The sequence below is a fragment of the Pecten maximus genome, chromosome 7 (genome assembly GCF_902652985.1).
Source record: "Pecten maximus chromosome 7, xPecMax1.1, whole genome shotgun sequence".
NCBI lineage: Eukaryota > Metazoa > Mollusca > Bivalvia > Pectinida > Pectinidae > Pecten > Pecten maximus.
The window spans coordinates 20,950,054-20,964,462 of record NC_047021.1 but is presented as its reverse complement, the minus strand read 5'-3'; the positions used below and the strand labels follow the sequence as shown (position 1 = coordinate 20,964,462).

The window sequence follows — 14,409 nt, the reverse complement described above, 5'->3', positions numbered from 1 at the left end:
GTCTACTGTGCTTTTAAAACATTGCCTGGACTAAGATTATTTGTATCGCTTTAGCGCTTAATAGTGCCTACGTCATGAGACACGGGGAATATAAACCATATTAAGATTTATTATAATCAGATAATTTCCTATTGACATATGTCTCCTTTTTAAATCAATTCAGAATTATTGTAATAAGATAATTTCCTATTGATAAATGACTCTTTTTTAATCCACGACGAATGCTTTCATGTTTGAATGGAAATGCTATAACAACTTTGTTAGGCCAGAATTTTATATGACGGGTATTTTAAACATGCCCATATTATTTTAAGTATTTTTTTTGTTTTTTGTCTGTTTTGTTTGCTCTATTGGCCAATCACATATGTCATCATAAACGATCAATAAAATCTGATTAACATACAATTAAAAAACCGATGAAAAGTATTGACAGGAGTTGGGTGTTGTAATAGTCTAGTTAATCCTTTTTGTACATCTGTTATGAAATGTTTCATTATTTGCATTATCTTAATTAATCAAAACATATTTTTTTAAGTAACGTTAGTGTAAGTATCTCTAGTGTTTATAGTGTGTATAACTTACGATCTTTTAACGGATGCACAATTTGGTTTCCGACCAGGGGTTAGTACTATCGATGCTATATTTGCGTTGCAAACTATAATTACAAAAACGCTTTCAAAGAAAAAACGCCTTTATTGCTGTTTTGTTGATTTTCGGAAAGCATTCGACTATGTAGACAGAGTAAGCCTGTGGTATAAAATTTCTAAATTGGGTATACGGGGTAATTTCTTAAAAACAGTGAAATCTCTATATAATTCAGTAAAATCATGTGTCTTGCTAAACGGGAAATGCTCAGATTTCTTCTCAAATGAGGTCGGTTTATTTCAAGGGGAAATTTTATCACCATTACTTTTTTCCCTGTTCATTAATGATTTTGAAAACTACTTTATTGAAAACGAGGCCCCAAGTTACGATTTCGGAGAACTGAGTCTCTTTCTCCTGTTGTATGCAGATGATCTTGTACTGATTTCCGAATCAGTCGAGGGATTGCAAAGCCTTTTGGATAATTTAAGGTCTTACTCAGATAAATGGAAAGTGACAGTTAATACAGATAAAACAAAAATCGTAGTTTTTCGGAAGGGCGGTAAAGTCAAAGATAACGAAACATGGACATATAACGGTATAAATATCTCAGTGGTAGACCAGTTCTGTTATTTAGGATTTCTTCTTAAGTTTAATAATAAATTTAACTTTATGTCTAAGCATTTAGCCGAACAAGGTCGTAAAGCTCTTTTTGCCCTACGTTCAAAGTGTAATAATTTGAACTTAAATGTAAAAACTATGTTGCATTTGTTTGATACTTATATTAGCAGTATTCTTTGCTATGCCTGTGAAGTATGGAGTACTCATAATGCTTTGGAAGTTGAAAAGGTACATTTAGAATTTTGTAAAAACTTGCTGGGCGTTAAAAAATCTACCTGTAACGCTATGATTTATATCGAACTTGGGCGACTCCCACTGAAGAATATGCAACTTAATAGAATGTTAAAATTTTGGTTTAAATTGTTGAATTCTGATAATTGTATACTAAGAGAGGCTTACAACTTGCTCTACATGGAAATTGAGAAAGAGAATCCAAAACAGAATTGGCTCTTGCATGTGAAGCACAAATTATTTGAACTTGGATTTGGATATATATGGTTACGTCAGTTACCTTCTGATATTGTTTATATGCCTATTATAAAAGAAAGAATTAATGACCAGGCCTCTCAGAAATTGTTTAACTCATTACATATGTCGAGTAAATGTGATCTATACAAACATATGGTTAATAAAGTAACACTGCAATTCTACCTCACCAAATCATTACCAAGTCAATTGAGAAAAATGATAACAAAATTGAGACTTTCAGCACACAATCTAGCTATAGAATCAGGAAGGTATAGGAATATTCCCAGGTGTCATAGGTATTGCATTAACTGTAATTCTTTAGAAGTTGAGGATGAATTTCATTTTTTACTCGTATGTCAAAAATATTCAACTCTTAGAGGAAAATATATAAAGAATTATTTTTGGAAAAAACCTTCAGTCTTCAAAGTAATAGAATTACTGAACACAAATAGTCATAAAGAATTGAATTTGCTAGGAAGATTTATCAAAGAAGCTTTTAGTTGCAGAATTGTGTAAATATACTCGGTTTGTGTAGATGTTGAGTTTTGATGTAACACGTTATTGCATAATAGTGTACTTATAATTGTTGAACCTCCCGGTGTCCGTCTGTCGTGTTTACCAAATGGTATTATCTGATACTTTTTGTCCATGTCTCTCTGACTGACTGTTATAAAAGTTCTCCTTGAATCCTTATTCTGTAACAGTATATTATAATTAGTATCAATTCTGTGATTGGGCGCAGCCCTTGTAAGATTAAGTGGTTACAATGTATTTTTTGCTGATGTTGCCAGTAGACAATATGGTTGATTAATATTCCTCATAATATAGTACATATGTCGGTTAATCGGTTTCCGTATTTAATTATAATAAGTCAATTACGTTTTGTAATTTTATTATAATACATGTTGTATTCATATATATATATATATACATATGTAAATACATGTATATTAATTTATGTACTGATGGGTCATAGACCTAAAGTCAATAAATGAATAGTGGTAAGTTTCAATGCTTTCACTGATAGAGTTTTTGCTGTAAACATCTTGTTCTATAATAGTAGGGCATATAACCTTTTTCGTAGACTGTATAATTATTACATTTTTACTAGTGAAATATCAAAAATTATTCATTCTATAAAAGTGATATTTTTCACTAGTGAAGAATATCAAAATATCACTTTTGCTGATTTGACCAATCAAATTCAAGATTAGAAAATACCAAAATAATTGACCAATCAGAAAGCCTGACATATATGTCAGCACCTGGACAGGGGAAACTACTGTTTTTGTTTACAAATTATTGCTGTAGTCCTAGTTAGCATACGGGGTAGGGTTTTCGTTGATAAAAAATGTAATAAACAGAATATCTAACAGTGTCTTCAGTAATACCAAATATATTTCACTCGTGTGGCTAATATTTTGATATTTTTCACTCGTGCTGCGCACTCGTGAAAAATATCAAAATATTAGCCACACGAGTGAAATATATTTGGTATTACTGAAGACTGCTTTTAAAACATTGCCTGGACTAAGATTATTTGTATCGCTTTAGCGCTTAATAGTGCCTACGTCATGAGACACGGGGAATATAAACCATATTAAGATTTATTATAATCAGATAATTTCCTATTGACATATGTCTCCTTTTTAAATCAATTCAGAATTATTGTAATAAGATAATTTCCTATTGATAAATGACTCTTTTTTAATCCACGACGAATGCTTTCATGTTTGAATGGAAATGCTATAACAACTTTGTTAGGCCAGAATTTTATATGACGGGTATTTTAAACATGCCCATATTATTTTAAGTATTTTTTTTGTTTTTTGTCTGTTTTGTTTGCTCTATTGGCCAATCACATATGTCATCATAAACGATCAATAAAATCTGATTAACATACAATTAAAAAACCGATGAAAAGTATTGACAGGAGTTGGGTGTTGTAATAGTCTAGTTAATCCTTTTTGTACATCTGTTATGAAATGTTTCATTATTTGCATTATCTTAACTAATCAAAACATATTTTTTTAAGTACATTGCATTGTAAGTATCTCTAGTGGTAAGTTTCAATGCTTGCACTGATAGAGTTTTTGCTGTAAACATCTTGTTCTATAATAGTAGGGCATATAACCTTTTTAGTAGACTGTATATATGTTCATTGTTTCTCATGTCAAAAATGAAAGGTTCTTTAATGAAAGTAAACGACATCAATAGAACATCTAGCAAAAAACCAAAGTTATCAAAAACTGACTTCACTTCTTTACACTCCCATAAGAAATGTACAAATGTTTCTCATTCTATTTTACAAAAGGAGAAGTATGGACTATCAGTTACTCTAATTTTAGACAAACATGAACTGGTGGTTAATATATACTGAATGCTGATTTATTCTATATTGAAACCACTGTAATTTGGTACTTTTAGTAACTTGGAAAGGAATTGTAAATATACATTGTAGTTTTCCAAGTTTCATCATCTTATTCTAAGAAGCTATTCAATTTCCTTGTTTAACATTGTGACCTTAATGTTTTTCCAAAAGATTTCTGGACGAATGGGTATTAATGGATAAGTTAGATGTTCATTTTCTAATTGTTTGTGGGCAGTGTATTCTTTATAAAGTTTCTGATACCATGGTATGTAAGGAATTTTGTATTGTATAAATTATCTTCAAATTCCTGAAAATTATCAAAAAGTAAAAGCAATTTAATGAAATTATTGATCATAACAATTCCCTTCTGATATTATTCCTTATAAAACACCATTTTATTACATTTTTTATTTACTGTTGATCTTTTTTTTATTAAACCAGATAGGTGTTTTCATTATCAAAAAAATCCTATTTACTGAAAATGCCTGTTCTTTCTCTATAAGGTAGTCCCAGGCTTGTTAAATTTCGTTGTACTTTGCAACTTTTAAAAAAAGAAGAAAAGCACGATTTTTTTTAAATTGTGCAACTAACAATTAAGCCCAATGGATTTTTCCTCTGGATTTACCAATTGTATTGATACTGAAAGAATGAAATTAAGTTTCCGTATATATTTCCGTCATCTTTGAAAATAGCTAATGTCACCCAAGTTAAAGACATGCGGCTCGAATCTTATTAGCTTCGAAAATAAATTTTCTTGAACGAGTTAGCTCGATTGCTAAAGAAAGCGCAGACATACGAATTTTCGATAAACATATTCTGTAATTCATAGGTATATATTTTATTAAGTAAAATTGAATGGAAAAATTGTCCACAATATACTGATATTTCGAAGACTTTTCTAAGAGATCTCTTAAATATTGCCTAGCTTGATCAAAAATTCTTTGACGTATACAGATAAAGTAGCTTTAGAATTATATGATGATTGGCAGAGCCATACATCACCCAAACCTAAGGACCAAAGTAGATCCTTTACACATTGTACCCAATTAAAACATGACCCAGTGTTCTTAGTTAACAAAAAGTTGTACGCAGTATTTGAAATATAAATTTTTCGTGTCAAGTAGTTTGAACCAGTATTTTATTATCCTATATCTCCTTGTATATTCTAAAGGGAAACGGCCAAGTTCCCAGTATACCATTGCATTATTTGTAGATTTTTTTAACTTTAAGTAATCTCTTACAAAAATGTAAATGGACCTGTTCAATATCTAACCCTTTGGTCGACCCCCAAACTTCACATGAATAGAATAAAATGCTACTTACATAGGTGTCAAACATACTCAGCATGGTCATTTAGAAAACAAAGCAAACATAGCTTTACGTCCTTGGTCAGACAATTTTTTTTTTGTACATTCGTGAATTTATTATTGTATCTAAAGTTTACGCCAAGATAGGAGAAATCGTCAACACAATCAAGATTTTTCCTCGCGGTAAGACCATATTTCACAGTTACGGATTTTCCCGCCTTTACGGAAAACCATAACTTTTGTTTTCTCAATATTAACTGTTAGTTTCCATTTGTCACAATAAGTTGCAAGATTATTTAATAATTCCTGTAAGCCTTCGACAGTTTCAGAGAACAAGACTAAATCGTCAGCATACAGCATCAGAAATAAGCTTAATTCGCCAAAATCGTAATTTTGGTTACATTTCGATAGAAAAAAAGATTCAAAATCATTTACGTACATGGAAAATAATATCGGCGACAAAGTTTCGCCTTGCATTAAACCAATATCGTTTGAGAAAAAATCAGATAAACAACCTTGTAATTTGACACAGGATTTAACATTGTTATAAATTAATTTAATTATTTGAAGAAGCTTGCCCTCAACACCTAATTTCGAAAGTTTATACCATAAATTAGTTCTGTTCACATAGTCAAACGCCTTGCGAAAGTCGACAAAGCAACAATACAAACGTTTATTCTCACTTAAGGATTTAGTAATAATAGAATGTAAGGCAAAAATCGCATCTGCAGTGCTAAATCCACTACGAAATCCAAATTGTGCATCTGTGATTGTCTCATAAGATTCGGACCAACGTATCAATCTTAAATTCAAAATGGACGTAAACAATTTGCCCAAACAACTTAGCAAGCTGATACCTCTAAAATTGTTGGGATTTTTTGTATAAAAAACTGCAAATTGCATTTTACTCGTAAGCATTTCATGATCGTTGTCCTGCTTTCCATAAGGTATACAAAATATACCTAGCAGCTCCATTAGAGCTGCATTGGGCACTGACTTATATAAAAGAATTCGAGAAATGCCAGTCACGTAAATATCTAAGAAAAATCTTCACATGTGTGTCGTCATTTGATCTATGATAACGTCCCAAAAACGCCCCAAAACACTGAGAAAATATCAAAATATTAACCCCACTCGTGAGATATATTTTGTTTTACTGAAGACACCGATAGATATCCTGTCTTTATTTATTTATTTATTTATTTAATATAGAAAATAACATATCTTTTATATAAAAATCGACTTCTTGATATCAAACATTATTTCTGATAAAAAAGATGAATAATTACACTAAAAAGAATAAGAAATGCAATTAAAATTGCTCTGTTTTTACCGAAAATAAATCCAAGGGTATCCCTTTCAAAATGAATAAAAAATCTGGACTCGTCAATATCGTGCATGCCTCCACGAAAATTAAAAACAGTAATTTTCGTCTTTCTTCCCCGTAAAGACGAAAATTAATAAACCTTACATTTCGTCTTAAATTAGTCTTTCCGTCCCGAAAAGACGAAAATTAAGGTTTGTTAACTTTCGTATTTTCGGGATGAAAAGTCGAAAAGACGAGATGGCATAAATCATGCAGCCACCGTAATTATTACATTTTTTACATCTTTTTATTTCCCGCAAACTGGACAACTTCTGATTGTTTCTGTCTCCTTTCGGTATAGTACATTTCTTGGACTACATGTGTTGATCAATTGATGGCCTGCTTTTTGTTTTGTATTTGTTTTGTATTGTTTAACGTTGACACAATTGTTAGAACAGCTTTGTGCTGGTAGAGATTAATCAATAAATACAAATGGGTGAATCGTCTTGGATTTTGACATTTGTTTTTTATCGCTATTTTAGAGGCATATGATATTTTTCTGGAACTTGATGTGTGGGTATGTCTCGATCGGTCCCTCGCGATCGTTGTGCCTGTCAATTTGCGGACAGACGGACAAGCGAAGCACTGCAAAGATAATTCGTCACAATCTTGGTGTAGTGTTCTATTTTGCCTTAGATATTAGATTTGGACAGTTTATTTTCGCTATTTCCCTGATAGATGTACATATGTTAACCTCTTTCTCGGTGTGTTTTATTTTGCTACTTTCAGAAGAAGCAATTACCAATGATTATATTTTGTGAATACCACGTGTCGATAAGTACTTAGAGAAAGAGAAGGAAAGAATAGAACGCATCTAAACTAGAAAGAATTAATGAGCATCATATGATGATCTACGACAAGGTCTCACTGGAATTCCTGGTTTACGATACATACAGTATAATCTGGATTTTAAGCCATGCGGTTTAAGGATGGATAGACAAAGGGCGGTCAAGAATACAAGCGAGACGCTAAGTGACCGGAAGTCAGTGCGAACAGCAGATCAGACCACAACCTCTAGAATTTGATAGGAAATATTGACTATCTGATGACTGTACAAGAATATCATCAGGAAATTAATATTTTTTCAAGGAATCGATTTTAAGTTTCAGCATTCATACCACTTCACTATTGGCCATATTTGCGGGAATTTGGAAAATATCTTTCTGCTAAATCCAAGAAATATCCTTTTAACCTTAATTCCCAAAACTCATAGAAACATATTTTTGTAGTAATTCATGCCAGTATATTTTACAGTCAGGTAAAAAAACAAGACATATACTCACTCTTTTGAATTGTTAGTATAAACTTTATTTCATTCAATATACATCCTTTACATTCAATACAGCGAACACACTTAGGGATGAATTGGATTCGGAAACAAGTGTTAAACACTTACGTAAATCCGTCTCCAGTACAGTAAACACATGAATTTAAATGATACATGATGTAGTTGAAGTATATAGAGGATATCTAACAGTGTCTTCAGTAATACCAAATATATTTCACGAGTGGGGCTAATATTTTGATATTTTTCACGAGTGCGCAGCACGAGTGAAAAATATCTAAATATTAGCCACACGAGTGAAATATATTTGGTATTACTGAAGACACTGTTAGATATTCTGTTTATTACATTTTTTATCAACGAAAAACCTACCCAGTATGCTAACTAGGCCTACAGCGATAATTTGTAAACAAAAAATGTAGTTCCCCCTGTCCAGGTGTTGAGATATATGTCGGGCTTTCTGATTGGTCAATTATTTTGGTATTTTCTCATCATTAATTTGATTGGTCAAATCAGCAAAAGTGATATTTTTCACTAGTGATAAATATGATATGAAAAATAACACTTTTATAGAATGAATAATTTTTGATATTTCACTGGTAAAAATGTAATAAATATATATATGTATACGAAAAACAGTAACGTAATTACAGAAAAAAGTGGGATGGGAAAGTGAAAAAGGGTTGTGCGGGGGAGGGGGTTTCAGCATGTCAGTTAAATAGTTCGACACTGAAACAACGAGAACAGAAAGTTTTCGACAACTGTGCAATGAGATAAAAGATAATTCAGACAGGAAATAGGAGTATGAGCATCAGTCAAATCTCTTAGAGCTAATTATAAAATTTTGAACACATAAGAAGATAAGAGCATTTTGATCATCAGTCAGTTCATCATTCCCAAATAACAGTACTCGAGGTGTGACAGGACAGGTTATTTCAATACAGATACGTGCTCGAAGTTGAGAGTAACGACGACAGCGTAACAAGAAGTGTTCATTGGTTTCGTTTCCGTTATTACATGGACAGATAGGACTGTCAATAAGATTTCTACGGAACAAGTAAAATTTGATAGAACTGCACTCCATCCTTAATCTGGCATAGAGAATCTGACCCATCCTGCTACCGCTGTAATAGAAAGAAGGGGCAATACTATTAGGTTCATTTCAATGTGTTTTTTTTAAGGCTCTGTAATGATGGATCACATTTTATGAAGTCAGGAAGGATGTACGAGACTGACGGATGGACGAGACTGACGGATTTTCGGCTTATTAATAAAGTTTCAGTTTTATTAGGATTAAAATCAACCAACCAATCTTTCGACCATTCATGGATTTCGTTTAAATCAGAATTAAGAACGTCTGCACTTATTCTAAGGGTATCAATAATTTTGAGTTGTTGCTCACTGTGAGAATGATAAACTTTCAACGGTTCGGTCACGAGAATGGGTTGTGATCAACCTGGCTTCTTTCATTTCCAGATATCTTCAGCAAGGTGGCATTCTCTGCTAAGGAGAACGTGCACAGAAACACATGTATACATGTTGTATAAATGTTGGGTTATCCTTCAACGTGACTTTGAAACAGTTCCAAATCAGCCCCACATGACAACTTGTAAGGTTAATAATTCTATTACAATTAAAAGACAGTAAAACTTTTTGCAAAGAAAATTACAGTGGCGTAGGAGGTCGAAAAAAGTTGCGGAGCAAGATTTTTCATTTTTCTTTTTCATATTTAAAAATTACCCATGTGCATGTCATGTACGTGCGTTATAATGGCTTTATTACTTTATTCATTGTATGTGTGTGATGAACAAAAACAAATCTTGTCTTTATTTCGGCAGTGATGGGTTTTTTTTTGTTTTTGTTTTTTTGTTTTTTTTTTAAAATCTTGTATCGGTCGTTATAACCAGAGAAATGAAATTATCATTTTGCAGAGCAATTTTGATGCGTGCGAATGAATGCGACTTTGAAGTATTTTTTTGTTTTTGTTTTATGTTGTTCTGTATTTAAACATGTTTTAACGCCAGATGATATGAAAATTATAAATCACATGTAATAGATATATCTAGCATGCAAAATTTCACAAAAATAATTCATCGTAATTCAAAGAAAAGAGAAGTGAAAATACAATAATTAGTGCAAAATGCATCACAAATTACAAATGTTTACATGTATTAGATGTATAATTTTATCTGCCTCTGCAATCAAAACAGTTGAACGCAACCTTTTTACTCTGGAAAATAATGGACGAACATGTTACATTTAAATAATTGGAATAAACAATTTCATAATGACCCCCCCCCCCCCCCCCCCCCCCCCCGTTATTTATTAATTTACCTACATATTTACTTTAAAAGTAATTAAAGTTGTTTTAATTTACTTCTTTATTTTATAGATTTTTAATATTCCAATTCATGCAGGCGACTGACAGATCCGAGGATTGGTATAGTACGTAACGTTACATGTAAAATTGTATACAGTAAAGGACAGGATATTCCCGAAGTTCTGAACACCGCCAGACATGATTCATTGAAATAAACGATTGTAATATAACCATACAAAATAGGAATAATAATCGGAATTTACGTTAAATCTAATCTTTATTTCTACCTATTTATAATTATAGGCTAATATTATAGTTGTAACGGCCGCTATACAACGATACCGTTAGGCATTGCGTACTCCAATAATATTAGAGGTTTACACGACAGGAAACTTTTGACAGGCTGTCATGTAACTGGTCGCAATATCCACCAATGCAATCAGGTGGAATAAGACCTCATATACGTATAGGAGTAGGCATTGCGTACATAGTGTCCTAGGCTCGGTTATAACCGGAACAAGGACGTTAAGCCCCATCAATCAATCAATCAATCAATCAATCAATCATTGCGTACATTTATTTTTTGCATATTTTCGCTCAGCTCAAATATTTCACCAAAGTGAAGATGAAAATCAAACATTAAAAAAAAAAATAGATGACAAAAAGTGGGGAGTGGGGCCGGGGAGGGGGATAGGGGCGCTCCCCAACGTTAGAATATCCTCCACTGCTCTGGTAATGAATCATTTCTTTGATGCAATATTACTTCCTATTGATTATTTTGCCTACAACTCTGATCTAACTATAGTACTGTGAGCACCTCAAAAACGAAAACGGTCTAGGCAAGATAGTCCCGGGACCTACGGCAATCGGGCACCGTAATACGGACCTTTAACTTTTCGAATGGAAGTACTTCCGGGTCGTAGTCTATTTATATTTCGCATGCCATATGAACAACTGATGTTTACAGAAAGTGGATTCTATATTGGTATGTTCATCATGTCAGTCTTTGTCTGATCGTACTTTTAATTAATTGACCCATTTAGCTATGTACGACGCACTTATATACATTTGCATAAATACTTTCCCTTTTTATGAAGATTGGAAAAGTCGAAAATATTGTGAAAGTCAGTCACGTAGGCCACTGGTACTGTTGTTATACAGCAGCCCTCTGTTGTTATACAACACCTCTTGTAAAGTTCCTGTCGAGGGTAGCTATTGTATTTTAACATAATTACCAGATTCAAAAGCCTAGTGCAGTACTCGTAAGCCTACATTAACCCATCCACGGAGCGCCGTAATCACGGTAATGTCAAGTGTATTTTGGTGTGATCATCCTCAACGAAGCCGTATGTATGGTATAAACCACTATCATCTAGCTGTGTAGATGTGAAATATTTTTATTTTATATCCCTTAATCCACCCAGAGACCTATATACTGATATAGGTCTCTGATCCACCCAAATGACGAAGGAATGGTCTGGCTTCGGTACCAACAAATAAACATCAACATGATTACAGAGCTCTGTGGATGTGCATACTAGTAGTGTAAATACTGCTGGTTGTCTCCCTTCCTTCACAATATTGTTGTTGGACAGCAAGATAGTGGGTATACTTATATGCACTTACATGTAAAGTGACAGTATCGAATCATTGCAGCAACACATACAATCTTCATTTAGCCTGTGTAAAATAGGGTATACTATCTCGAGTAGTAATTAATAATGCAGGGGCCTGGGTTGTTTAGACAGGTGTGACTATTATAAGATTCCAGGATTATGTATTATTTTGGATTTACCAGGTAGTTTTGATTATATAATTAGGTCTAAGAACATTTTGGGGATTTTGCTTAAAATAGATATATGATCACTTTGAAGGACTGGATTATACTTATATATACAAATGCATATATATAATTATGAAGTCATGGTCTATTTATGGGTATTACATGTGTATTGATAATGCATTTTGTTTCATGATTTGCATTTAGAATGTCAGTGTAGTTATAGGTATGCATATAATTAGGGTAATTAACGTTAGGTCAAAATAGTTGTGTTTTGTCCAAATATAACTTGTTACCTGGGTTAGAGATTTGAGAACTTGGGTGAGGACTCACAAACATGCAGAGCTGAGAGCAGTTCAACTAATATAGAGAAGGCTAGCTATTGGATATTAGACTAGACAGGGTTCATAAGGAGTCCGCCAATTTACAAAAGTGTAAAGTAGTTCAATTGTGTAGATTTTAGATTATGATTGACATTTTTTATGAATACTTTTTATGAATATGTTCATTAATAATGAGAAATCTTCTCTTTATCATTTCAGGAGTTTTCGTCTAGAATACTTCAATTTAATACCCATAACAGTTGTTTTAAGCTGCAGCTACAGGCCTGATAATGGATGACAAAGGAACTGAAGAGTCAGAAGTAGAAATAAAACTGGTAAAGCCTGATTCATTTATTTCTTTACTATTTAAGTAGCAGGTTTTTAATTGAGTTATAAATTATAAAGTAATTTATGAAGTTTTCGTTATGTTCACAAAATAATTTTCCCATATGTATGTTATTTATTTAAGTTTGAATTCTACTAATTTACATATCCGATCACCTGGTATATTTAGAAACAAAGTGAGCTTTAATATGAGATAGTGTTTATGTTGTATGTCCATCACTTTTTAGCCCACCATCATTAGATGGTGGGCTATTCAAATCACCCTGCGTCCGTGGTCCGTCCATCCCTCCGTCCGTAAACAATTCTTGTTATCGCTATTTCTCAGAAAGTACTGAAGGGATCTTTCTCAAATTTCATATATAGGTTCCCCTTGCAATCTAATTAAAATTAGACTTGCAATTTCCGTTCCTCTACGATACACTGCAATTCAAGATCTAACAACACCCCGTAGGAGGTCATCTCAGCATGACCTTTGAGGTTTTAACATAAGCCAATAATAACTGTTCAATGACGTCATCAATCAACCAATGACAAACAGCCTTATTCGAGCCTTCGGTTGCGTCTCCTTAGTATTGAAGCTTGAGTTGAAATACGCAAAATTTGATTAACATTATTGGTAGACTAATCAAATGGCTACGATAATAAAAAAAGGTTGCTTATCCTCTGGACGTTACATTGAAAGAAGAACACAAAATGATTACGCCTATTCCCTTGTCGACAGGACGGACTGTGTTCCCAACTGGATTTCGAAAACCGTTACCGTACACGTTATTCCCTTTCAAACTATTTTTACATGACGCTGATGTCTTCACTGTCTCTCTCTCTCATACGATTAAGGACAAATCTCACAGGCAGCACACGTTTGTAAATTACATTTGTTGAAGTGTTCTCGGTGAGGCGGGGTGGGTGAAGCCATGTTGTTTACCGTTGCTATCGACCATCGGAATACCTCGGGAACATTACGTAAGTATTTATGCTTCCGAAGAATGAAATCCACACCGAAAATTTCATAGGCGACGCGCTGATTGGCTGAGCTCAAAGGTCATCCTGAGATGACCTCCTACGGGGTGTCGTTAGATCTTGTATTGTAGTGTATCCTTGAGAAGCGGAAATCACAAGTCTAGTTTTAATTAGATTGGTTCCCCTTGGTGCCTTGTTATGCATATTGTGTTTTGAGACCAATCGGAAAACAACATGGCCGACAGGCAGCCATCTTTGATTTTGACAATTGAAGTTTGTTATCGATATTTCTCAGAAAGTGCAGAAGGGATCTTTCTCAAATTTCATATATAGGTTCTCCTTGGTGCCTAGTTATGCATATTGCATTTTGAGACCAATCGGAAAACAACATGGCCGACAGGCAGCCATCTTTGATTTTGACAATTGAAGTTTGTTATCGCTATTTCTCAGAAGGAACTGAAGGGATCTTTCTAAAATTTCATATGTAGGTTCCCCTCGGTGCCTAGTTATGGTTATTGAATTTTGAGACTAATCGGAAAACAACATGGCCGACAGGCAGCCATCTTAGATTTTGACAATTGAAACTTGTTATCACTATTTCTCAGAAAGTACTGAAAGGATCTTTCTCAAACTTTCTCAAAGTTCCCCTTGGTCTGTAGTTCTGCATATTGCATCTTGGGA

General features: G+C 33.3%; 1 protein-coding gene across 2 annotated transcripts in view; it reads left to right on the top strand.

The window, feature by feature from the left end:
- Window positions 1-11,144: 11,144 nt before the first annotated feature.
- The window catches only part of LOC117331874 (histone deacetylase 6-like), a 198,150-nt gene continuing 194,885 nt past the window's right edge, over window positions 11,145-14,409 (top strand). For both annotated transcript variants that reach the window (XM_033890829.1, XM_033890828.1), the window contains exons 1-2: window positions 11,145-11,305; window positions 12,643-12,758. In XM_033890829.1, coding sequence (XP_033746720.1) covers window positions 12,714-12,758 — 45 coding nt within the window. In that variant the 5' untranslated portion in view covers window positions 11,145-11,305; window positions 12,643-12,713. The remainder of the gene's footprint in view (window positions 11,306-12,642; window positions 12,759-14,409) is intronic.